The sequence below is a fragment of the Corylus avellana genome, chromosome ca9 (genome assembly GCF_901000735.1).
Source record: "Corylus avellana chromosome ca9, CavTom2PMs-1.0".
Lineage (NCBI taxonomy): Eukaryota > Viridiplantae > Streptophyta > Magnoliopsida > Fagales > Betulaceae > Corylus > Corylus avellana.
The window spans coordinates 7,195,404-7,220,262 of NC_081549.1; the positions used below are offsets into that span (position 1 = coordinate 7,195,404).

At 35.9% G+C, this 24,859-nt stretch overlaps 3 protein-coding genes across 4 annotated transcripts; 1 reads left to right on the forward strand and 2 right to left on the reverse strand.

The window, feature by feature from the left end:
- Window positions 1–5,404: 5,404 nt before the first annotated feature.
- LOC132191250 (arginine-specific demethylase JMJ22) lies at window positions 5,405–10,514 on the reverse strand. Its single transcript, XM_059606190.1, has 2 exons — window positions 9,164–10,514; window positions 5,405–5,852 (listed from the first exon to the last, which is right to left on the reverse strand). The coding sequence occupies exons 1-2, from the start codon at window positions 10,483–10,485 to the stop codon at window positions 5,612–5,614; spliced, it is 1,563 nt and encodes a 520-aa protein (XP_059462173.1). The 5' UTR covers window positions 10,486–10,514; the 3' UTR covers window positions 5,405–5,611.
- A 1,615-nt stretch (window positions 10,515–12,129) lies between these two features.
- Window positions 12,130–16,489, reverse strand: LOC132192104 (myosin-binding protein 7-like). Of its 2 annotated transcripts, none has more exons than XM_059607320.1 (4): window positions 15,954–16,489; window positions 14,076–15,619; window positions 13,221–13,267; window positions 12,130–12,614 (listed from the first exon to the last, which is right to left on the reverse strand). In XM_059607320.1, exons 2-4 carry the CDS (start codon window positions 15,414–15,416, stop codon window positions 12,512–12,514), a joined length of 1,491 nt encoding a protein of 496 aa, XP_059463303.1. In that variant the 5' UTR covers window positions 15,417–15,619; window positions 15,954–16,489; the 3' UTR covers window positions 12,130–12,511. The 2 variants fall into 2 exon arrangements, with proteins under 2 accessions (XP_059463303.1, XP_059463302.1); XM_059607319.1 differs by having other exon boundaries at window positions 14,076–15,826.
- Window positions 16,490–22,218: 5,729 nt separating this feature from the next.
- On the forward strand, window positions 22,219–23,221 carry LOC132162235 (putative F-box protein At3g10430). Its single transcript, XM_059572496.1, has 2 exons — window positions 22,219–22,325; window positions 22,435–23,221. Exons 1-2 carry the CDS (start codon window positions 22,219–22,221, stop codon window positions 23,219–23,221), a joined length of 894 nt encoding a protein of 297 aa, XP_059428479.1.
- The last annotated feature ends 1,638 nt before the right edge of the window (window positions 23,222–24,859 follow it).

Consider the following 24,859-nt stretch of genomic DNA (forward strand, 5'->3'; position numbering starts at 1 on the left):
GGTATGGCTTTTAACTCCTTGACTGTTAACTAGTAGGTGACTACAGCCATGACTTGCTGAGCGGCTGAGATGGGTGGTCGTAAAATCACAACTTTTCAGTAAGGCAAACTAGGATTTGCATACCAGCTTGAATCGAACAAGGGGCTTCACCAGTAGCCTCAATAGAATGTCTCTGACCATATCTTTAGGCAAGTAAAAAGTGTTCCTGTTCCGCCGCACCCTGTTGGTCCGCATCCTCCGATAGGGTTTGGCAGACAAAGTTGTTGGTTTTTTTAGAAGGAAATTATGGTTTAAAGAGTGTCAATTTATCATGTATTTATTTATGTGTTCAACGTAGTTGGTTCTCTTTCCTTTGCAATATCGGTGACAAAGTCTCCACGCAGAGCATGGAGATGGACTCCGCAGACCAATGGCCCAGAAAAGCCCAACCCAAAAATCATGACCGTAGCAATCAAACTACCGACATGGTGAGAATTCCTAATACATGACAACATCGGAAAACCTCCTCCAATTGCCAAAAAGAGAGAAACATCCTTGGCAGACAATTTGGTCACAGTTTTTTAATGCTTATGATTATATGAGACAATACCCCTCAAAGATCAAAAACGAAATGAAAAGGTACCTCTTCTTTCACTTCATCGAAGACACCATCCAATGCTTGAATTATCTTTTCTTCATCACAGCTAAGGGTGTCAACTCGGTCCGGTTTTACGGTTTTTGGCCAAAATCGGGAACTGGAACCGGGGTACCCCGGTTCTCGGTTTTGAGAAACTGGAACCGGAACCGAGACTCCGGTTCTCGATTTTGAGAAACTGGAACCGGAACCGGGACCCCGGTTCTCGGTTTTGAGAAACTGGAATCGGAACCGGGACCCCGGTTAACCGGGGTCCCGGTTACCGGCCGGTTCCGGTTTTACCCGGTCCGGTAACCGGTTTTTTTTTAAAAAAAATTGGTTTTTGGGCTTATTTTAGGTATTGGACCTAAAATAAAAGCCTTTTTTTTTTTTCATAAGTTGGCCCATTTTTTAAAAAATCTATTAGTCTTTTTGTTTAAATTAAATAGGCTTTGTTGTGATGGTTCCAAATAATTAAAAAATAAACCTAAAAAAGTCCAAAAATTCTAAAAAAAATCAATGTTTTTGCCTATTTGGGCCTTAAAAATAAAAAATTTAATTTTTTAAAATACCCTAAACCCATACCTAAGTGTAAATATATATATATATATATAAAATGGAAACCCGGTTCCGGTATTCTCGGTAAAAACCGGGTACCGGAACTGGGGTACCCGATTTTTGGATTTTTCAAACCGGAACCGGAATTGGGACCCAGGTTTCCCGGTTTCCCTGTAATTTTTGACACCCCTAATCACCGCCCAATGCCTAAATTGTGAGCAGATAATCTCAAATCGGGTCCTGATCCATCGATTCATACTGTAAACGTGTGCAGTTCTAAGCTATTGAGGAAACTACGTCGTTTGGTGCAGGAAGCAATATTTATGAGCTGTCGGGTTGCCGGAGAGAAAGAGCGTCAATTTTATATTTAATATGTTCGTTTCTCCACTTATAACAATAGAATAAGATTAACATTTAATTTATAATTTTACATCTCATAAAATGAAAAGAATGGATTTTGAAGGAAAAAAAAAAATATATATTTATATATATTTGAATTTTAAATAAAGAGTGTAATAAGCATTATTTAATTAGTTTTTCAAACATATCCCGGTCTAAAAAGCTAAAATAGGCTCATTACCTAATATGCAAATAGTGGTTAATAACTGTATGCAAATTGGATTTTGTTTAATTATTTATAAAAGTCGCTCTATTCTAATAAATAAATAAAATAACGACTAATAATCGCATAATGCAGATGCAGATATGGTTACCTTTTTTTTTTTTTTTGAAACATATCATACTCATTCATTGATAAAAGTTGCGAGCCTAAAGCTCTTACAAACAGAGCAAAAAGCTCTGAAGTAATTCATAGGCGAAGCTAAAGATACAGTCATCAACAACAGACAAAATCAACCAAAACACAGCATCCGCTAACCTATGACTAAATATCAGGTTGAAAACTCAGATCTGCATCAAACAGACACCATCTAATGCATAGGTAGCGCTTATTCCTCGGCCTTGAGAGCAAAACCCCCAAGCCGTTACTTATTCATCAGCCTTGAGAGCAAAATCCACAAGCTGATACTCATCCTCCTCGACTCGAAAGCCATGATAAATTTCACATCCACAACCCAAAGGTTTGGACTAGTAATATCGGGCAGCAACCGGGCGCAACAAAGCAGGAGGAAAAAACCTTATTACAAGCATAAATAAAACCATACAGGGAAATAAATGGAACAATAAAACTAATGCAGGAAAAGAAATTACAGCAAATAAAACCAAATACAGGGGAACTCAAAGGAAATACAAAACAGAAAAACAACAAAACAGGAAAATAAATGCGAAAAAACACTCAAAGCGGGTCACGGCAGTTGGAGGAGGCCGATCGCGAGCTGGCTAGAAACCGCCGCGAAAGGTGGCACAAAAAGCTTGGAGCGGGAAGGGCTCGTGAAAAGACCTAAAACAAAAAACGGGAAGCAAGGAAGGGAGGAGGGATGTAGGCAACGGGCATCCCTCCTCCCCTGAGGCGGCGGCCCTCTGAAGGGGGGCTTAGGGTTTCACAAGGCTTAGGGTTTCTCAAGAAAAGATGCAGGTATGGTTACCTAATATATAATCATAACATTAATGTTATTGGATAAATAAAGTATTGCCTCTAGCATTACTCTTCTTTAATAGTCTGAGTCTTAGTAGAATTCACATGCAATTTAGGCCAAATTTTTAAATCCACACGCAACCCTTGGACTTTAGCTCCAACTGTCAATGGGCTTTTACGTTGCACGCAATTGGACTAAAGCCCATAGAGTCGTAAATTGGGCCTACCCTCAAACTTCATCTTCTCATTGTCGGTTTAATTTGTGCCTAGCGTAAACAGCGTTATATTCTCGTTGTCGGCCAGAATCTTGGAGCAACGGATGCAAACGAAGGTAATGATGTTCATTATGGTGCTCATCAATCCGATATGAAACATAGGCTTGGCGAGCTCCAGGTGACCAAAGTGGCCTAGGCAGTCGGCCCGGTCATTTTCACAGCTCTTGCATGTCGTGTTCCACTCGATGGTGCCAAGCCGTGGGTTGCTTAGACCGCCTCTCTTCGGCATTCCCCCTTCCATCCTTTCACTGTGCAAAATTTGCACAACAGACATTTTCCTCTGCACACCAAAATTAAATAAAAAGAAACCCTAACTCTCTCTCAGAAAATATAAAGAAAATGATGATGAGATTACTATTTCTTCCAGCTTAGTATGCTAAACAAAATTCGTTTGACTGTAATGTTGTCTTTCTTCTCCTTCTCCCGTTCCGGGACTCAAATTTCCATGGCGTCCTTCCTCTTCTAATCAAAGACAGACTTCGAAAATTGTTTTGTAGGCAAAGCGTGAGAAGAGAAACAGAGAGATGGGAGAAAGAACAAGCACGCGCCAATTTTTTGAACACTAAAGTAATAAGAGAGTCACGTCATAAGAATATTGAATCCTGGGTTTTAATGGGTTGACGAAAATGCCTTCATCTTTGTTCTATTCACGAGAATACCATCCAGATTTGCTTGCCGACCAAGCCAGCACCTCAATTTTTTTTTTTTGAAATTATTTGTCTTTTTTCTTAAAGATTTTTTTTTTTTTTTTTAAAAAAAAAAAAAAATTTATTAGAATATTTTTGTGTTATTGAAAACATCTATGGTTATTTTTGTCTTTTTTCTTGTCTTAGGAGGGACATTATAAATTTTTTGGTCGTTTAGGGGGACATTGTCTCAATTAAAAGTTTGGGAGAAATTGTCAATTAGACGGTAGTTTGAGGGGGTACGTGGACTATTCCCTTTTTTATATTTTTACTTATAAATTTAAATTTTCTTTTATTTTTAGAAATGTTAGAAACTACATTTTTATCTCATTTTTATTTCCTTATGCTGATCTGCCAATTATAATCTACCTTTGTTTAAAAAAATGTTTGGTTTCCATTTTTTGATTATCACAAATAAATTGATAGTGTCGCACCAGCATACTGAAATTGGTGAGATAACCGTGTGTTTCTAGTATTTTACTCTTTTTCTTCTTGATTTTTATATTTTTTGTTATCAAATAGATCTTTGAGTTCACTTTTCATTAAATGTTTAATGGTGTTGCGATGTCATACCCAATTAAAAGATGACACATGTCCTCATTTAATAAAAAAATATAAAGAGAAATGCTACGGTTCCTCTTAGTATGTTCTCATGATCCTATATAGATGTTGTTTTCTAAAAAAAATTATGAGGGACTAGTGGAGTAAGTTTTTTCCTGCTTTTATAGAAAACAATATCCACGTAGGATTATAAAAACACCATAAGAAACCGTAGCATTAAAAGAGAAAACTTCACTTAACTCCATTGAACTTTCATTGCATTTGTAATCACCGCCATAAACTTCAAAAACTCTTAATTTTGTGTATCAAGCTTTAAACTTTTGCAATGTCAAATCTGTTAAGATTTTATGTTAAATCCTAAAAGAGGCTTGAAAATTTCCAAAATACTACTATTTAAAAAAGAAGAAGAAGTATTTAACTAAGGTAATTTTGTAAAATATAAATTTTACTGAGATATAAATGTCATTTCACCAATTTTTCATTTGATTTAACCCCAAACCCTAACAGAGTGTGACATTACAAATTTTTTAACGTTTGATGCATTAAATTGAATGGTTATACAATTTCAAGAGGTGATTGCAAAAGTGATGAAAATTCAAGGGATTAAATGAAATTTCACCTAAAAAAAACCTGAGTTTTTTCATAAAAGTCTATACCTCAATAGACCAAAGGAGCATTTTTCCCTATTTTGTTTTTAGATATTGATCTTTGCTTTAATCCATCATAACCATATGTATTGAAAAGAGAAATATGCTTATTTGCATTATGGTGTCCATCTTGCGTACATTTCTACTGAGTTAACATACTTTATCTACCATTAAATAGTCCTCAAGAGGTAGTTCAATCGGCTGAGATCACGCTTAAATGAAGCAGAGGTCACTAGTTCGAATCCCCCTCCCCCTCTTGTGCGAACATGTAAAAAAAAAAAAAAAAAAAATCTACCATTAAATAAAAAAAATTAATGGTGGATGAAGCATGGTAACTAAAAACAAGTAATGGATTTTCCCATCCATCTCAATCAGGTTGTTGCCCGGCCATTTCTAAACTCCTCATAATTACGAAATTTTCCCACTTCTGGTGCATGTATGTTTTGAGACCAGCACATAATATCCTTCATTATTGATATATGAAATGAATTTTTTCCCATGTGTATCCGATGCGTTAAAACAGAAACAAATTATAAAAAGAAATGCATTTATATTGTAAAACAATGACTAAAGTACAATGATGTCAATTAAAAAATCAATGTCAAAATTGTTCGAATGGTTCATCTCTAAGAAAGATGGAAGCACCAAAAGAGATTGTTATACTCCAAAAAGTATGTTGCCCCATTGTAGAGTATTTCTCTGGTTTGCTCATTCAGTTGTGGTCATCATTTGTCTGTCTAGAAAGAGAACTTGAAAGCACCCACCTTAGAATCCGTTACTGAATCCCAGAAGGAAAGTTTCTTCTGTTGTGCCTTTTTCTCCTCTGCTTTCTGCACCAACTCGTCTATAGTTCCAGGGCGAGAAGTTTCAATGGCATTCTTAAACTTGTCATACAAATTCACACGGTCTCTTGTTCCAGATACCAGAGTGTGCGCATTTGGCCTTTTAAGAAAATCCATAACATTCAACAAATTTCTCCTGCAACATAATAATTTTATTTGTTAAATCATCACTTATTTTAAAAGTTTAAACTACTAAAAAATAGTATATTTAATTATTTAATGAATAGATTAACACTCTCATTCACGTGTGATCTCAAATTCTCCTTTAATAAGTGAAATATTTAATTGAAATGAGAGCTAAACTATGGAGTCAGGGTTTGAACTTAAGACCTTTGACTTTTAACCATATTAAATCATTGTAGTTTTCATCCAAGAACACTGGATGTTACAGAATAGGCATTCATAATAAAGCCATATGGAAAAGTATACTACTTATTTTGAAATAACTAAGAGTAAATGTCATTAAATACGTTTTTTTTTTTTTCCTGCGAAAATGGCTCAAATAAATTTTACGGTGGTGAAGCCAAGTTTCAAAGGTAGTAGTAAAGATATGGCTGCTTCAAAAAAAAAAAAAAAAAAAAGTAGTAAAGATATGGTCGTTGCTGCATTTTGAAATAATTAGAAAAGATTTACATGGACATTAAGATAAAATTACTTCTTATTTTCTTTTCTGTTTGCGTAGTATATGTAGCTAGTTAAATATGCAATTTCTTTCAACAGATGAAACAAAATCAAGAAGAAAAAGCAGTATATGTAATTGTGGTGGGCTTAGGGTTACAAGGATTTGTGAGTTTGGAGCCTAGGATTTTAGATGAAAGGGCAAGTGTTTGTAGATTGAACTATGGGTTGAATAGAATGGATTTTGATTGATAAACTTTTTTTTTGTTATAAGGCTGACCTAGAAAGAAACGGAAAACTAAGAAAACAACTAGCTAGATTTATCTGGTAGCAGTAAAGATTGCACTTAGAGGGATGTATAGAGGACCGATTTGCAGTCTAAAGGTTCAAAAAATTTAAGGTTTTTAAGGTTTTAAAGGGTATAGAAGGAGGACTCTGGTTGGAACTCTTTTTTTTTTTTTTTTTTTTGATAAGTGAAGGCATTGGTGGGCAAGCAAAATGTTGGAACTTCTACTTTGACTAATAAAGAACCTCTTAATGAGACTAGACCAAAGGCACACATACAAGTCCATAAACTTAATAAGACTCACTTATTAATAAAATTAAAGCCTAAAGCCCACAGCGAGAAATCACAGAATTATAAAAAATAAAAATAAAAAATCTAGAATGTAGACAAAACACATAAAATAGATAAAATATTATTCACCTAATTAACTACCATCGACACTATATCTTGGATAAAAAGGGCTTTTTGCTTGATTTTCCTTGGTTGTAGGTTTCCAAAGGATTAGGTCTGAATATGCTATAGTGGCAGCATGATAATATCCCTAAGGCACTAATGATCAAGCGTAGAGCCTAGCTGATGTAAAATTAAGGCCTAATCTCTGCCCATTTTTTCAATGCCATATTTTAATCCATAAGTATCATAAAATGAGAATTTGCACCTTATGTTACCACATGGGTTTGGATGAATACCAGGAAATCATGCTAGGGGAAACTGGTCATTGATCACTCCACTCCAAGCCAAATTCAACTTCACTTCCCCCTTGGTTGCCCCTTTTACGAAGGGGTGATTATGTAACATGTGCAAAATGTCCACTCAAATGTTTCTGTTTGTACCATCAACTTGATAAATGAATTTCAAGACAAAAAAGGACTTTTATTTTAAAAGGTTGTTCAAAAGGATCTACTAGATTTGAGGTGGGTAACAGTTCCAAGAATAGATTTTGGTATGGTGTGTGGTGTGGGGATTAGACCCTTAAGGTAGCTTTTTCGGAGTTATTTAGTATTGCTTGCTTAAGAATGCTTTCATGGCAGATCATTTATAGCTTTCTAATAACCCTTATCAGTGGAACGTTAATTCTATTAGAGTAGCATAAGGTTGGGAGGTGAATTTTGGAATGATGTGTGGTGTGGGGATTAGATTCTTAAGGTAGCTTTTCCGGAGTTATTTAGTATTGCTTGCTTAAGAATGCTTTCATGACAGATCATTTATAGCTTTCTAATAACCCTTATCAGTGGAACGTTAATTCTATTAGAGTAGCATAAGGTTGGGAGATGAATTTCTTTACTTTGTTCTTCAATCTGTTGTATTCCACCATATTGAGACCGAGTGGCAATGACAAGCTTTGTTAGGCTCTTTCCAAGAGAGGTTGTTTGATGTCATATCGTTCTATAATATCTTATTTTCCCATGATAGTACTCGTTTTCCTTAGAGGAGTATTTGGATGAATAAGGATCTCTTGAGAGTGGCTTTCTTTGCTTGGTTGGCTGCTTTAGGGAAGATCTTCACTATGGATAACTCAAGGAAGCAACATATCATAATAGTAGATTGGTGTTTCACGTGCAAGAAGAGTGGAGAAACCGTTGATAATTTTGTATCCCATTGTGAGATAGCTAATGCTTTATGGAGCACTATTTTCGGTCTTCTTGGGTTAGAGTGGGTCATGTATCAACGAGTAGCAAATCTCTTCACTTGTTAGAGAGGGAAAATTGGTAGTCTCAAAGTTTAACAGTGTGGAAGAAGACTCTATCTTGCTTAATGTCGTGTATTCGGAGAGAAAAAATGATAGAAGTTTTGAAGATCATAAGAGGATGGTGATGGAATTAAAGGCTTTTTTCTTAAAAACCCTTTATCATTGGATAGTTGCCTGTGATTGTTTTCATATTTCTAGTTTTCAAGATTTTCTTGATTTTTTCTTTCTCTAACTAGGTGTTTTTCTTGTAGCCCTTTTTCGTTTTAACAAAATTTCAATTACTTATAAAGAAAAAAGGATCTACTATTCCATAATTCCATCAACTATTCTACTTTTTCCCAGGCGCTTGGGTTCAGATATGGACATTATAATGTTAGATAAAAAAATGTTTGGGATGGTTGTTCAACTAGAAACAAGACCACTTAGCAGACTCTTGATGTGAACAGACAAGAAACATCTTTGTTTCCTTGATACCATGAGTTGACACCAACAAATTCCTCACCACCCTATCATATTCATTTAGACCTGTAAAGCATTCCTACTTTCTGTCACTTGTTAGACCCATATGTACAACAACAGCATTACATGCCAATGCTTAAGAAATTACCCAATTATGAGGCAAATTGACTATAAGTTGCTGGGGCTCTTGAACAAACAGTCACAAGAAGCATTTTAAGTTATCAATTTTGGCAAGCAAACTATTGTGAAGTCAATCTTAAATGAGGTACTGAAGGCCACTTGTTAATGATGTAGAAACATAGTTCACTACATTTGACTATTAATAATGGCATTCTCCGCAAACAATGAATGAAATTTTAAACCATGAAACAAATAAATGTTACAAGGACCATACCTGCTAGCATAATTCTGTGTAATGGCAATGGATTCCTCCAGGTTGATCACCAAATGCCACCATCCATTAGGCACAAAGATCACCTCTCCAGCCTTACAGATGCACTCAATAGGTTTCTTTTTCCAAGTTTTAGTTGTTATATAGAAGTTCATGAACCACTCAATGATTGAAACAGGACAAGCCACCTCTGCACCATCCGGGCTTGGATGCACCCCTGGGGGAATTAGATCAGGAGGAAACAAGACCCACTTCTTGGACCCCTTGATCACTGCATTCCAGGCTGACGTCGAGTTAGGATCAATGTGGAATGATGAACCAGACCCAGCCGGTCCAATTATAATCCACCTATAATCTGGTCTCTCATGGCCCAAAACACTAAACAAATCCTCCTGAAAGTACACTGGAACTTCATATTCCAAACCCAACTTTGGAACTTTTTCAGCAAATTTTGGGTCAAACAAATACAATGGCCTTTCCTCCCGAGCCTGATCTGAGTACCTAAAGTACTCCTCAAGCTTCATCTCCACCGGCCCAACCGAAAACTTAACATCACCACACAACTGAACCAAATAGTCTCTATCCCATTTTTCGTATGCAACCCAATTATCCATACACCCTTCCAACAACACCGGCTTATTCGGTTCCTCAAAGTTCAACACGAATTCCTCAACTGAAATGCCCTTCCTTCGTATTATATTATCCCTTTCAAGCCACTCGGGTTTCATTTCAAGATTAGCACAGAGCCAACTCTGAAAAAGATAATCAGAATAAAAATCCCTCACTCTCAAACCCGAAACACCAATACTGGAAACATCGAAGGAAGGGCAATAAGCAGCAATATAAGTAGATTTCCAAGACCCATTATACAAAAACCCATTATTTAGACTTTCCAGTACAAGGTTCCTCCAGAGTGGTTCATGGTTAGTGAAAACATATAAAGATTTGCTAACAGTGGCCAAGACCCCTAAATGGGTCGCACCCAGAAGCCCAAGAATATCGAGAACGAGCTCATCAGTAAGGGTTTGGAGGTTACCTAAGCCAGTATTTCTGGAGTTGACGGAACCTGGATAGAGATAGAGATTGCCCAGTGGTTGAACCCCATGAGTGTGTGAAGGAGCAGCCGAGGTCTTCAGGCTGAAACCTCCTTCAGTATCTTCTTCTTCTTCTTCTTCTTCATACTCCTCTTCATACCGAGATTCTTGTTTTTTGGAAATGGAGTTTCGTGTTTTGGAAACAGTTCTGTTTGTGGTCTTGTTTCTGGATTTGCTTTTGTTCTTCTTTCTCTTTATGGTTTGAGACAGCTTGCTCCTGCACCCGAGCATTGTTACACACTTGCACGACGCTTTGTGCAGCGTAGAAGCGGAGGGTTTAATCGTAGAGCATCATATGACAGAAATAAGGCGTTTCGTTAAGCGTTTCGAGGTAAGATTCGTTTCATAATATTCACCGTCTTTTTTTTTTTTTTTTGGTAACCTCAAAAAAAAGGCCCAGATTGAACAAGACGGGCTTAAGATAGCTGTTAAGACGTAGACCCACTAATCAGCCCGGTCAAAAACGCCCAAGAAACGTAGAGCTATGGTTGTGGGTAAATGTGCGTTTGATATTGCGATTTTATAAGAATAATTTGCATTTTTAAAATCACAGAACGTAAAGTGGTTTTTATTTATTTATTTATTTTTAACTTCCCATAATTTTGAACTCTAGTTGGGCTTGTTCCCTGGGCAGGCTTCAAGCACCTACTCCCTGAGCCTGCCCAAATGAGTGTGGGCTCTATCAGGCTTAGGTGGAGCACCCAGCCATGTTCGGGTCGACCAACACTGAAAAAATAAGCAAAGAAGGATTTGATTTAGATGCTCTAAAAAAACTTACAGATATCTCCTGTAATTTTTCAATGTTCTAAATTTAATTTCAAAATGAATCCTGTATATATTGATCAGCTGAATGAAGCTTTCTAGATCCTTTATCCTTTTTTTTTTTAGATCCTTTATCCTTGGACACAAAGTATATTAATGTTTTTCCTTCTTTGGTCACACTTTTGGTTCTTCTATATGCGTTAGATCACTTATTTTTTTGGAAGGACGAGGAACCCCTTTCTTAGTGTACCATTTATGTCAATGTCGGGCATACCTTGGATCTATGCAAAGCATCTCCTCTACACGGATTGAGTAAAACTCATTTTCTCCAAATTAGGTAAGACTCTGACTTTGCCCGTAGATACAACTCATAAAAATTGTTTGCACTCAAAGAGATTCAAACCTTAAACTGAGTAAGACCACTATGCACAAAACTATTGTGGTTTTTTTTTTTTTTTTTTAGGGAAAGGACTAAGTTTCACCTCCTTTACCTTCTACTCTAGCAAAGTGTTGTTGAAGCTAAATAATAGTAGTGACAACTGACAACTGACAAGAACACTATGTCCCACCATCCACTGGGGGAGATTTAGCTTTGGAGAGGAGCAAGCCATTTCGGTCATTAAGGCGTCCTTTTAAGCAAGGTTTAGAGTGAAGCCTGCAGTGAATGTCTTCATCATCTTCTTTGATAGATGATAAATAAATCAACTCATGCATGGTGGACAAAAGAAAAGAGGAAAAAAGCGGTCTTCCTTCGTCAATTTTCTGCCTACTCATACAAGTTTGTACTTTTTAGTCCTGCTAACCGAAGCTTCCTCACTCTTTCCAAGTTTTGGCCGGTTGAGAAGGAAAGCGCACACAATCAGACAAGAAATACTACAAGTGCAGATAGTAGCCAATTCTGTTTTATTTACTACTTTTTCCCAGTTGCTGGGAAGATGGACAAACATATAACGTTAAAAAGTTAGCGATCCGACAAGAGGCAATTCACACGCTAATTCGTTGGCGAAAATCAACAAACAGTTGAGTTGTTACCAGACGGAGACGGCATCCTACATGCTCCTGAGGTTACCAACCATTTTCAGAACAATGGGAAAAGGAAGAAAATCAAAACCCTCGAATTGAAACATGCTTGAATAGTAGATTATGTGTTTGAATGCAAAAAGAATATATGCTGCATATTTCGAAGGGAAACCATACACGAAGCTGTAATATACAGGAGAGGACCATCAAAAAGACGTGCACCTTGAGCTTAATTCCAACTATAGGAACAAGCGTGCCGATAACAAATCCATGTTTCACCAATCAACAAGCCGAAATACATTCAATCACAAGAAAATGATATAAAAGAACACCCCACAATTCAACCAATTTTGCAGCAACCACGAATCCAGGAAAAGAATGCAAAAATCTATGCGTAGTAGTGTCATCAAAATCCACTTGCTGTTCACAAACTTGAGAATAAACTCCCATTGGATATGGAAGTTTGAGAACTTGTTTACACCTGTGTGCTTGTAAGACATCTCCATGGCCTCGCGCGGGGGCCCTTGTCTAGGAGCATTAGCAAGCCCACGCTGCTGGCTGACAGCCCACACATGTACCTGCAAATACATTAAAAATGTGATAAAGAAGAGATTAGACACCTATTATCAGTCTAGACTTCAAATGCTGCCACCAAGTGGCCAAATTTCTCCAGGTTAAATAAAGTGGGTGGTTCCTAGGACATTGAATTTTTAACCATTCCATATAGCATATGCTTCCGTGCACACATATGCTTCTCTTTTGCTAAAAAGAATTGTTTTCTCCCTTCTTAGATTCCCCTTTTCTCTTTATCTTTTTCATGTTATTCTAAGATTCTAACAAGTTCTTTCTTGGGCATAGAAGCCTCCTCTGTGTTATGCAAGTAATTTTGGCAAGAGAACAATGCAAAGCCTCTTAAGACACAGCGGGTATGGGTCGCATTCAAGCTAATGGATCTATTGTTCAGTGCTACGAATTTGTGGTAAAAGGTCTTGGAGATTTCTGAAGACCCTTTTTGTCCTTTGAATTTGGATTTTTCCTCTGAATTAATTTTAAGTGCAACTATGTGACATATACCTTGCACAGAGAGGAGGTTACAGCAAAATTTTCATAGAATTGAATAGAATACATTAATTATCGCAGAAAATATAGGAACAATGTCATCAATTAAACAAAATAGTACTTACTTGCTTCGGCGAGCTTTTTTCTTCCAGAAAACGAATGAGGCAACCCACTGAACTCGAAACAACAAAATAAAACAAAATATAAGTGCTAAAGCTAAAAGGGACATGCTGCAGAATGTCTACGTTAATGATAAATAAAAAATAACTCAGCAGCTTCAACATCAACTGCTGTGTTCATTTATCATGCTTCCAACTATAAAACAGTAAACCTATCATGATGAGTTTCAGATGCAAATCAAATATAAAAAGGTATTCAAGTTATGAATGGAATGGTAGGCTTGTTCAGAAAAGTCACAGGAAATGCCATGGTAATTCAGTTTTTAAGATATAAAACCCTGCAGTGTTTATACTGCAGCACAGATTAAGTATAAGGGTCGAACAAACAGAAAGGAAAAAGAAGGAAAAATGAAACAAGAGCTACATTGTCTCGATTGCAAAAGATATATATAACACATTAAAATACATCATTTCTTTATACTAAAAGTGCTTATTACTATTAGTTTTAAAACTTCATAATTTAGTTCAATTGGCAATCTTTAAAAATTTTAATTATTTTTCCACATTGCATTCGAGTTCACATAAAGTTGTAAGCTCCTGATCTCCAGCCGCTGAAAGATATCGATTAAAAGATGGGAAATGCAACATATGATCCACACCATGATTTACGATAATGATAAAACCAGTGGTATTTTGTGGCTTGAAAAACAATTCAACTAAACAAAAATATAGTTCTGAAAAAATATCACCAAAACAATGATGCATGGATGAACCAAAGAGACCAGAAACAAGCACGATGCAAAATACTAGTAGAATAGTGTTATGTTCACATTGGTCAATACCAAAGGTATCCAGAATTACCTTAAAAACTGACATGAAGGAAAAGCTTCCAAGAAGAGATGGCTTCTTCACAGTCACTCGTCTTTCTGGTGACATGTCCTTGCACAAATGTTGAGCTATTTCTTTCAGTAATGCCATTTGAGCTTTATCTGTACGCATTGAAATAAGTGCCTGCCTCATTGATTCTCTGTCTGCCTCAAGTGCCTGAAGCCTCATGTAGAGCTTCTTAATGTCTGGATCCGTATAATCAGCCTGATTAATGTCGGTAAAACCATTATTTGGTACTCCACTATGGACAGAGTCAATGGTATAAACTCTGTCACTCATGTCATCTGCAATGTCAGATGCATTATCCAACTTTTTCAAATTCGAGTAATCCTCAGTGTGTGAAACATACTCCGTCTTTTTGAAACTGCCAATGGGCCTAGGAGGTTCTGTGGAAAAATCTGGAGCAGTTTCTTTGACCAACCCCGCGAATGGACTTGAATCATTGGAAAACCTCCTAGAGTGTCTTGACCGCCTAGGAGAGTTACCAACTACCACCTTTTCTAGACTGTTCTTCGAACCCGAAAAACTCCCATCCAGCTGACTGTTGCTGGGACTTCTTTCCATCTGGTAGATCCTATTTTCTAAATTCTTCAAATGGTCCCTAGCACGAGGGGTCTCACCAAATGCATATTTCTCATCTTCAACATAATTATCATCTTCCAAAGGACCTTGGGTTTCGTTTGCATTGCATTTCAAAGATGGGTAGTCATACATGGGGAGTTCAATTTGTGCATCAAACTCCGCCATGCTTGGGTTATGGCTAAACCCACCATTCTCACCCTCCGCCTCGGCCTCTGTGAGCCCATAACTCATCATCCTATGCTTATAAGCATGTATCTCACAATTAAGTGACTGAAGGGCTTGCTCTCTCTTATACAACAAATCTTCCAACGCCAAAAGCTCCTGTTGGTCATGTGCCATCTTCTCCTCTGCAAAGCGCTTGAATTGCCGGGCCTCCATTTGAATCTCTGCCTTCTCCCTCTGCAACCTCAAAATCATTGACATGGCCTCATTGGCAGCTGACGATGCAGCACTTCTTTCCTCGTCCAATTCAGTATACAAATCCTGCATTGATTGCTGTTGGCGACTAACCATCTCACGCAGTGCAGCACATTCATTCTCAATTTGGACTCGAGCATTTGAAAGGAAATTGAACCCCGGTACAGAGAACCGGTTACCCTCCTCAATCTCATCATACTTCCGTTTTACAGACCGAAGCCAAGTCTCCGAAGAACTACTGATCAATGAACAGCTACACCCGCAATTAGAGCATTTGACCAAATCTCTCGAAGATGGAAATTCTTTCGAATCCATAAACCAATTCGCATTCAACCTTAAAGAAATCCCAAATCAAATCCAACGATTTGATCCGACTATAAGAAGACAAAAGAATCTAATATTTGAGCTCTCAAATCCTCCCCCTTGAACATTAATCGTCCAACAACAATTCCTCCCTCTCCTTCACTCCAGCCACCAACAATTGATCCTCTCGAACAACAAAATCACACGCAATACTCCTAAACAAAACAATATGAAACCCTAAGAATTGAAGAATTCCAAAGTCTCTGCCTGCTTTGACCGAAAACATATATTGGAGAGAGAGAGAGAGAGAGAGAGTTTTCCCGGGAAAAGTATTGTTGTATTTCAAGGAATACAAGATAAAAAAACGTTTTTTTTTTTTTTTAACGAAAGTAATCAACGAGGCACGTTATATTTCTTCTGAACTGCAGGAAAAATCAAAATAATGAAAATCGGGCTTTCCATAGAAAGCCACTTGGACGAAAAAATTTCCACAAACAACTTACCAATTGAAATAAACAGAGCCCAACAAAGGTACAGAGAAAGAATTACCTTGAAAGAACTCGGAAAACCAAGGGCCAGAGGAGTTTCTTTCGTCCTCGTCGTCGAGAGCTGAAAATGGAGGTGAAAATTTTTTTTTTTCCCGGGAAAAGGAGAAGACGACCTATCACCTAAAACAACCAAACCACAGCCTTGAAATATTTTCCCTCGCTTTCCCGGAAAATGAGAAAGAAAAAAAAAAGGAGGGAAAGAAAATCAAAGAGGAAAAGAGAGAGAGAGAGAGATTTGCCCTAGATTCTATTTTTCATTGTAATTGGATTTTGTATTTGTTCGGCTTCGTTAAGGTTTTCTTGATTTTCGTGATGTTGCTGATGTGAGAGAGAGTCGGAGAGAGAGAGGCCCGAAAATTCGAAACAGCAAGGAGAGAGAGAAAGAGAGAGAGAAGGAGAGAGAGAGAGATGGACGGCTGCAGATGAGTAAGATTGGATTTGAGGGTTTTGAGCGGTTGTGATGTGCGTATTAGTGAACTGGTGGATGATTATTTGTCGGAGCCTACAACTAATCACAGCATGATTTTCTTTTTTTTCTTTCCCCTATTTTTTCTTGCCTTGGTGTTTTCGTTTCTGTTGTGAAGAAATAGGGTGTTGATTGGTGATGATGAGGAGCCGAGTCAAATCAAATGGCCTTGTTCCACGTAATTTGTTGTTACAGATGAGCTTTTTTAGGGTTCTGTCGTTTGTATCCCTTTCCTTTTTTATTTTTTCATTTCTATTTTAGCAATTAAAAAAAAACCGAGGAGCGGAATGTAGGTGTATCATAATAACACTAACACTTAAAAATTAATGATAAGAAAAGTCTAAACGATGTAAAATCGTAAGTGTTTCCTTAAACGTGGTCGAGCTATAGTCTGACCCAACTCTACCTAAACATCAGTAGAACCTAAAACAGTTAACGCCTATCAAATTAGAGTAAGAATTCTCATTGTGAGATTTAAATCTACATTCTAATACGTGTCCAACAACTTGAGAATTTCCTTGAGATCAGTGAATAGTTGGTATCTTTTTGATTGTTATATATACCAACATAGATTAAGATTATCTGATTTGTGCATTTTTTGTTATTGCCATGACTCTAGGATTTAATTAGCCGAAAGTTTTTGTTGCTGTGTTCTAGAACAACATAATTTTTTTCTGTTGGTGGTTGCAAATTGACTTGGACTAATACAACAATGGGGTTTTGACGGATTTGACTAGAATGATATGATATGTTCTCTTTCTTATAAATTTGTAGCCAATTTTGAAAAGTAGCCTATTGAAATTGGTCAAAGGGTAACATACCTATGGCCTATTGGCTTTTTAGTTTTTACATTTATTTGGGTTATATGTGTGTCAAATAAAGAGGTTGTTGTGACAAATAATTTGAACCTTCAAGCATGTTGCCTATATAGAGGACTTTGGTAGATTTAGTTGAGAATAGTGTAATTCACACCCTAATTCAGTAGAGAATAGTTGGTGGCCAAATATTACATTTTGCTTTGATTGGAACGTTGATTAAAATTTCATTCTTATGTTGATTAGTTTAAATTAATTAAGAAAAAATTTGAGGGATTACAGCTTTTACTATAATTCATTTATAAACCCGCATGGTAATTTACATTTTATAGGAACGAGTGTTGCGTGGAATGTCATGTAACAACCCACGTTTTAAAGGTTGATATAGTAACAACCACTTAAATTGTTACGGTAGTTTACAATAAAAGCTGTAATACCCTTAACAATATTCATTAATTAAAAGATAAATTAGTATTATTACAAATTTAAGTAATGTTATTCTTCACATCCATTTATCGCACTCAAATAACATCAGTTGGTGTACCGTATTTTAAGTGACTTTCTAATGACACTAAATATATTTTAAGATAGATGTTCTTTGCAAAACTATGAGTAAACTTTGATGATTAGACACTTTCTTAAAATACCCTTGCATGCACAATTAGCAAGTACAAACTGGCTAAAGCACCTCCCAAAAAGTCAGTTTACTTTAATGGGACATATGCAAATTAATAGTTGTACTACTTTTCCTTCATTGGTAGGTTACACTATGATTAAGAATCACCTCTAATTTTGTACATGGTTACCCACTCATTGTGGTTAGTAGATAGTTATATTATGTAACATTTTATAATTAAAAAGGAAAATCTTAGCACATAATATGCAAAGGCTTGCAATGAAATGAACAACTAGATATGTGTCACATTAGCAATTAAGGGGAAAGAAATGGATGGCCAACAACCTTAAAAACAGGTTTGCGGTGATTCATGGTAAACTATATTAATAGACACTTAATTCTGATGGTTGGATTACGTACGTCAGCCACTTTCATTGCCTACTTGTCTTAAAAGCGTAAATTGATAAATTTAATAATTTAATCAATACTTTAAGACTTTATAAGCGCCGCACAAGGTGATTACCAATTTTGTAGACAGCTTTTTACCGATTTCTTCATTTCTCAGTAAAAGGACGTGCACCCACTCTCCGTATCTCATTTGCTCGTGACTTGTTGCTTTTTGGTGCTTGTTTGCAAATTACTCTCTCTTCCCATTTCAATTTGTTCTAGAATCGCTATCCTACTCAATCAAAAATAAAATAAAATAAAATAAAATCACTATATGCTACAGCTTGATGATGTTCCTGCTATTGCAATAACCTTTTGGCCTCCTGTTAGAGACATGGGTACGTGTGAGAAAGCCCATTTTCTCTCTGGAATTTAGATTCTCCTGGTGATATTTTATTCAATATATTTCGCGAAATATTAAATTTATCAATTTTTATTTTTTATTTTTTATTTTATTTTTTAATTTTTTTTCTTTAACATTGATTCTCCAGTAATATGTCACTATTCCATGAAATCTTGGGAACCAATATTTAGAAAAAAAAAAAAAAAAAAATTAATAAGTGTAGTATTTTTCTATATCTTTCCAATTTCGATTCTTAAATGGCTGTTTCCTTTACAACTGTTGTACGTAGTTTTACAATTTGCAAATTGTCTGAACATATTATTCTGATATGTGCATCATGTGGTAATGAAGCCACTACTCGATACATTTTGAGATCTAATGTGAAAAATTTAAATGAAGTTTTTTTATTAAATTTAAATCTTAATTGAATTTATTTATATATATATATATATATATATATATATATATATATATATTTCAGTTGATGTTATGAAGATAGAGAAATACTATACTGCAATAAAAAGACTATTTTTTGCTCATAAAAGTTTTAGGTGACAAGAGGTTATAGGCCTCATTTGTAGTTGCTATAGCCCCACGGCTCCCACCCACTGATGAGTCTGTAGCTTCTTGCCACAGAAGACTTTTATGACCTAAAACTGGTCTTTTTATTGTACTATAACATATCTCATGAAGATATGATGGCATACTGAGGTCTGATCTGATAGAGAGATGATAGCAAATAGACTCAAAGGAATGAGATGAGAGATTGAGAAACTAGGCTTGCAATTGGTCCACTTGGAGATGGAGAAATCAACCTTCTCTTACAGATTAGGGCTTTTGGTGGCGTCTTGGTAAAGTAATCCCAAGAGAATATAAAAGTTCCAGGCATGTCACACGTCATTTTCTCAATTTATATTTTTTTGCAAATCTAATGGATTTATCATTGGATTTGTGGACTTATGTAGGTTCCACAAAATTCAATGATAGATTCACCAATTTATACGGAGATGATTAAGAAAATATTTTTTTATCATTTCTCTAAAAATCTTGCCTAGGATATGAAAATGCCCCCAAAAGAAATTATGTTAACAACAAACCAAAAAAAAAAAAAAAAAAGATTATAGTGTGAGAAATACAAGTAAAAAGTAAGAAATGAGTCATAAAATAACGGGTCTTCTTGGTAAAGACCGAAAAAAGCAGTTTAAACACAAAAACAAAATACATAGGCAGAGACATGATCGTCTAAAAAACCTTTTACCCTACTCGAATCCTCAAAAGGGACGCGAACCTTTAATCCTACTCGAATCTTCAAAAGGGACGCGAACAGTGGCATGACAATCGTACTAAAAAGTTGTTTTAACTAATTTATTATGAATGCTCTTGATAAAATAAAATTCAAATACTGGACAAAGGAATAGGTTTACCCATCGATCAAAACTTTGGATACTCTCATGCACAGCATAGCTTAGAGAAGTTAATGGCTTTTATCTTCTGACATTTGAGCTTCAAAACTACCAATCAATTGCATTACTAATTTCCAATCTATAACCAAACTGTTAAATTTGCAAGGAAAGAAAACTTGAGGTGACCCTTCAAGCTTTCTGAAAGAAAAGTGGTTGACATAGTAATGATTATGCATTTGGTTGCAAGATGTGAAGGATGGTCCCATTTTTCTTTATGACTTTATAAAAATCATATTCAAAGGTGATAAGAGTAAAGCTTATCAAAGGATTAGATTGACTTGCTCTTGTTAGCCATGGACCCCCACTATTAAGCTAAAGGCAAGGTCCCATTTGAACTTTCATTATGATTTTTTTTTTTTCTTCTTTTTCTTTTTCTTTTTCTTTACATATGTAAATGCTTGTAGCTTAACGGAAGGATGGAAAATGTTAAAATATTTGATTAAATGATTATATATATATATATATATATATATATATATATACTCATTCTTATTAATTTTAAATGTTAAAATAAGTGGTGATTTTAAAGCAAAAGTTATGAATTTATTCATAAAAAAGGGTTATGAATTCGAAACTTGTATCATTCAATTCACTCATATTTTAATTAAATATTACACGTGTTGAGCATTACTTATTAAAATAAAATAATAAGAGAATTTGAGTGCACACTTAAGAAAAAGTGTTTATCTTTGAGATATTTGATGGTTTAGCCGAAATAGCCAACGTGAAAGCAACCTAAAATAATGCTCAAAGTCTACCGTTAGTGCCTTCCACTGCTCGGGCATGTTTGAGACATGCTATACATTTTCTCATAGTCCTTCTTTCATTATTCTACTTTTTAAAATTACTATTAAATCTGTGAAGTTCACGTATAAAATCATCTACATGAACCCACAAATTTAAAGATAATTTTAAAAAGTATATATAAAGATATGAGAAACATCATGAGAGAAAAAAAAAAAAAAATTTCTCATGAAACTCTATCTGTTTTTCAATGTTACAAAAAGTGGTAAGCAACAAAGAAAAAAATACTCTAAAAAGTTGCATGACCTTTTCTATCACACCAAACACCAACTGATATATCATATATGGTATGGAGAAATGCTTCTATTTATGCAACTCTCCAATGGAGAAATGCTTTAGTGCATTCCCCCGACCATCTGTCCACAATCTCTGCCTACGTGGCAGATGCAATGTCTTTAAATTTTTCTTTTTTAAAAAAAAAAAATTAAAAAAAATAAATAAAGATGCTCTTGCTACCTATTCAAAGGGGGTGGAATTTGACCCAAATTTGAAGAGTAATTCTAGGTGACCTACTTGTGTCTTATTTGTATTCTACTAAAAATGATGTAGCTATTAAAATTACCATTGAACTTGTGATTGATCATTATTGAATTTTGATCAAAGGGTAATTTTAATACTCACATCATTCTTAGTAGGACATAAGTAGGACACAAGTAGACCACCTAAAATTACTAAAATTTGAACCCTCACAACACACTCTCTCTCCGGCAACCCGACGGCTCATAATATTGCTTCCTACACCAAACGACGCAGTTTCCTCAATAGCTCAAAATTGCACACGTCTACAGTATGAATCGATGGATTAGGACCCCTTCAGTTTTTAAAAGATTTGAGATTATCTGCTCACAATTTAGGCATTGGGTGGCAATGAAGAAAAGATAATTCAAGCTTTGGATGGTGTCTCCGATGAAGTGAAAGAAGAGGTACTTTTTCATTTCGTTTTTGATCTTTGAGTGGTTTTGTCTCATATAATCTTAAGCATTAAAAAACTGTGAACAAATTGTCTGCCAAGGATGTTTCTCTTCTTTTGGCAATTGGAGGAGGTTTTCCGATGTTGTCATGTATTAGGAATTCTCACCATGTTAGTAGTTTGAATGCTACAGTCATGATTTTTGGGTTGGGCTTTTCTAGGCGATTGGTCTGCGGAGTCCATCTCCATGCTCTGCATGGAAACTTTGTCTCCGATATTGCAAAGGAAAGAAAACCGACTATGTTGAACACATAAATAAATATATGATAAATTGAAACTCTTTAAACCCTAATTTCCTTATAAAAAAAACCAACAATTTTGTCTGCCAAACCCTATAGGAGGATGCAGACAAACAGGGTGCGGCGGAACAGGAACACTTTTTACTTGCCCAAAGATGTGGTCAGAGACATTCTGTTGAGGCTGCCAGTGAAGCCCTTTGTTCGATTGAGGCTGGTATGCAAATCCTGGTCTGCCTTACTAAAAAGTCGTGATTTTACGACCACCCATCTCAGCCGCTCAGCCCAATCATGACTGCAGTCACCTACTACTTGTTAATAGTCAAGGAGTTAAAAGCCATACCATGGCCTTGACATCGAGAAAAGCGCTCGATGTGGCGGTCCAGATAGCAACTCCAGAAGAAGAATGCGGGCGTATTGGAATGGTGGGTTCTTGTAATGGTTTAGTATATTTATATCGTGGGTGGAGGGTTGATATGTTATGGAATCCTATTACTACAGAAAACAAGATTTTGCCCACACCTCTCATCGATGATCCCACCTTCTGGAATAAAGAGATAATGAGAGTCTCCGTAGGATTTGGCTACCATTGTAATCATTGTAATGATTACAAGGTGGTGAGGATTGTGTATTGTAGTGATTGTGCCAACGTTGAGGTGTACTCGACAAGTAAGGGTTGTTGGAGAGTGATCGATTCCATTGTGCCATGTGAGAGCAAGCAGCGTACGTGTTCAGTAATCCTCAAAGAAGTGCCATATTGGCTGGGTTCTGCTTCTGGCAAACAGTTTGTCTTGTCTTTTGACATGGGCAAAGAGGTGTTTTGGCAGGTGCTTGTGCCCCCAGATCCTAACCGTTCTTACAAGAGTCTTGGGGTATTCAATGGATCCCTGGCTATAATCTACTATCCTTGCCCTGAAGACTTAGTCTGCACTTTCATTGATTTTTGGGTGATGAAAGATGACGAAAGTTGGAGCAAAGTAGTGAGGATTGGACCCTTTTTAGGTATGGGGTTCCCGCTCGGGTGTTGGGAAGATGGGGTTGTCATATGGGAGCAGGGCGATTACGGAAGGTTGTTAGTGTATGACCCCATTACCAAATCAGTAAAGTGAGTTCCTCCAATGTATTGAGCTCTCAAGCTTTGTACTACCAGCGTTTCTAGTTACACGGAGAGCTTAGTTTCTGTCAACGGAAGAAACACCAAACATCTGTAATTCTAGCCTAGATTACTCGTTTACCGATTATAATTAATGAAATAAACAAGTTGATGCCAACTCGATTCGTGGCTAGCTAGTACCTCATTTTTGCTTTTTGTTAGAATAGTTCTCTTGTCTTGTTTATCGCACTTTAATTTGTCTGTAAATATATTTATTGTAATATAGTGGTTTTAAACGGTCTCTTTTTCTCTCTTCTACTTTGTTCTCTCTCTCTCTCTCTCTCTATATATATATATATATATTTCTTCACGGATAAAGTAGGTAAAGAATTCGTGTTGAGGAACCGAATAAACCGGTGTTGTTGGAAGGGTGTATGGATAATTGGGTTGCATACGAAAAATGGGATAGAGACTATTTGGTTCAATTGTGTGGCAATGTTAGGTCACTACAAAAATTATAGTGATTCCCTGACATGCAGTTTTTGACATGTTAGGTGGTCTGACACGTCAGTAAATTTTATTGACGTGGCCTTTTTGACATGTATTAGGCGTTAAAATTTTAGGTGTTAGAAACGAAAATTTTCTAACGTGTCACTTTTAACACGTCAATAATTTTTGACGTGTCAAAAAGTGGCATGTCAAAAAAAATTCCCGTTGTGTCATTTTCTAGCACGTCAGTAAATTTTAAAAAATTATTAAAAAAATAATAATTTTTCTTTTTAAAAATTTTTTCTGGAATTTTTTTTTTCAATTAAAAAAATTATTAATTTAAATTATTTTTCAATTAAAATAATTTTTTTTTAATTTTTTTCACCGTTTCTCGGCTCTCCCTCTCCGGCCAGCTCTCCCTCTCTTCTTTTCTCCATTTTCTCACTCTCAATCTCTCTCTTCTTTTCTCCAACTTCGTTTGATCTCCCGCTCTCCCTCTCTTCTTTTCTCCATTAATATTCAAAAACCCAAATCCAAAAAATCTTCAAAAAATCAAAAACCCAAATCAAAAAATCAATCTGAAAAATCAAAAACCCAAACGTCAAACCCAACAAATCTTAAAAAACTCAAAAAATCTTCGTCTTCTTCTCTTCTCATTTTCTTTTTCTTCTGCTGCCTAGTCTTTTTCTCTTCTCCCTTTTTCTTTTTCTTCTTCCCTCCAGAGAGAGTTGGCCGGCTGTGTAGAGAGAAGATCAGGGAGATTGAGAGAGGAGAGAGAGAGTGTGGGGAAATAAAAGAAAGGGAAAGAATAAAGGGAAAGAAGAATAAACAATAAAGAATAAAAAAATAAAGGGAAAGAATTGGGAAAAGGTTGAATATTCTGCTTATTGTTTTTAGTGATGTACCAACATTTTATACGTTAAAAATTTTTGACGTGTTAAAATAGTATGTTAGAAAATTTCTGACGTATGTAAATAGAACGTCAGAAATTTCTGACGTGCTGAAACAGCACGTAGAAATTAAAAAAAAATTTAAAATGAAGAAGATAGAAGCGTGTAGAGAGAGAAAAAAAAAAAAAGAAAAAAAAAATTGTAAGGTGTGCACACGGTGTGTTGGAACTTGGGGGAGGAAAAAGAAAAGGAAAAAAACATTAGAAGAATGAAGA

Bases quoted from the DNA above. Each gene is read 5' to 3' on its own strand.
- LOC132162235 (XM_059572496.1), top strand. From the start codon at position 22,219: ATGCAGACAAACAGGGTGCGGCGGAACAGGAACACTTTTTACTTGCCC. The intron at 22,326-22,434 runs GCTGGTATGCAA...ACTTGTTAATAG, and splicing joins AAGCCCTTTGTTCGATTGAG to TCAAGGAGTTAAAAGCCATA.
- LOC132192104 (XM_059607320.1), bottom strand. From the start codon at position 15,416: ATGGATTCGAAAGAATTTCCATCTTCGAGAGATTTGGTCAAATGCTCT. The intron at 13,268-14,075 runs GTAATTCTGGAT...TTTCGAGTTCAG, and splicing joins CCTTCATGTCAGTTTTTAAG to TGGGTTGCCTCATTCGTTTT. The intron at 12,615-13,220 runs GTAAGTACTATT...ATGTATTTGCAG, and splicing joins AAAAAAGCTCGCCGAAGCAA to GTACATGTGTGGGCTGTCAG.
- LOC132191250 (XM_059606190.1), bottom strand. From the start codon at position 10,485: ATGCTCGGGTGCAGGAGCAAGCTGTCTCAAACCATAAAGAGAAAGAAG. The intron at 5,853-9,163 runs GTATGGTCCTTG...ATTATGTTGCAG, and splicing joins ACACAGAATTATGCTAGCAG to GAGAAATTTGTTGAATGTTA.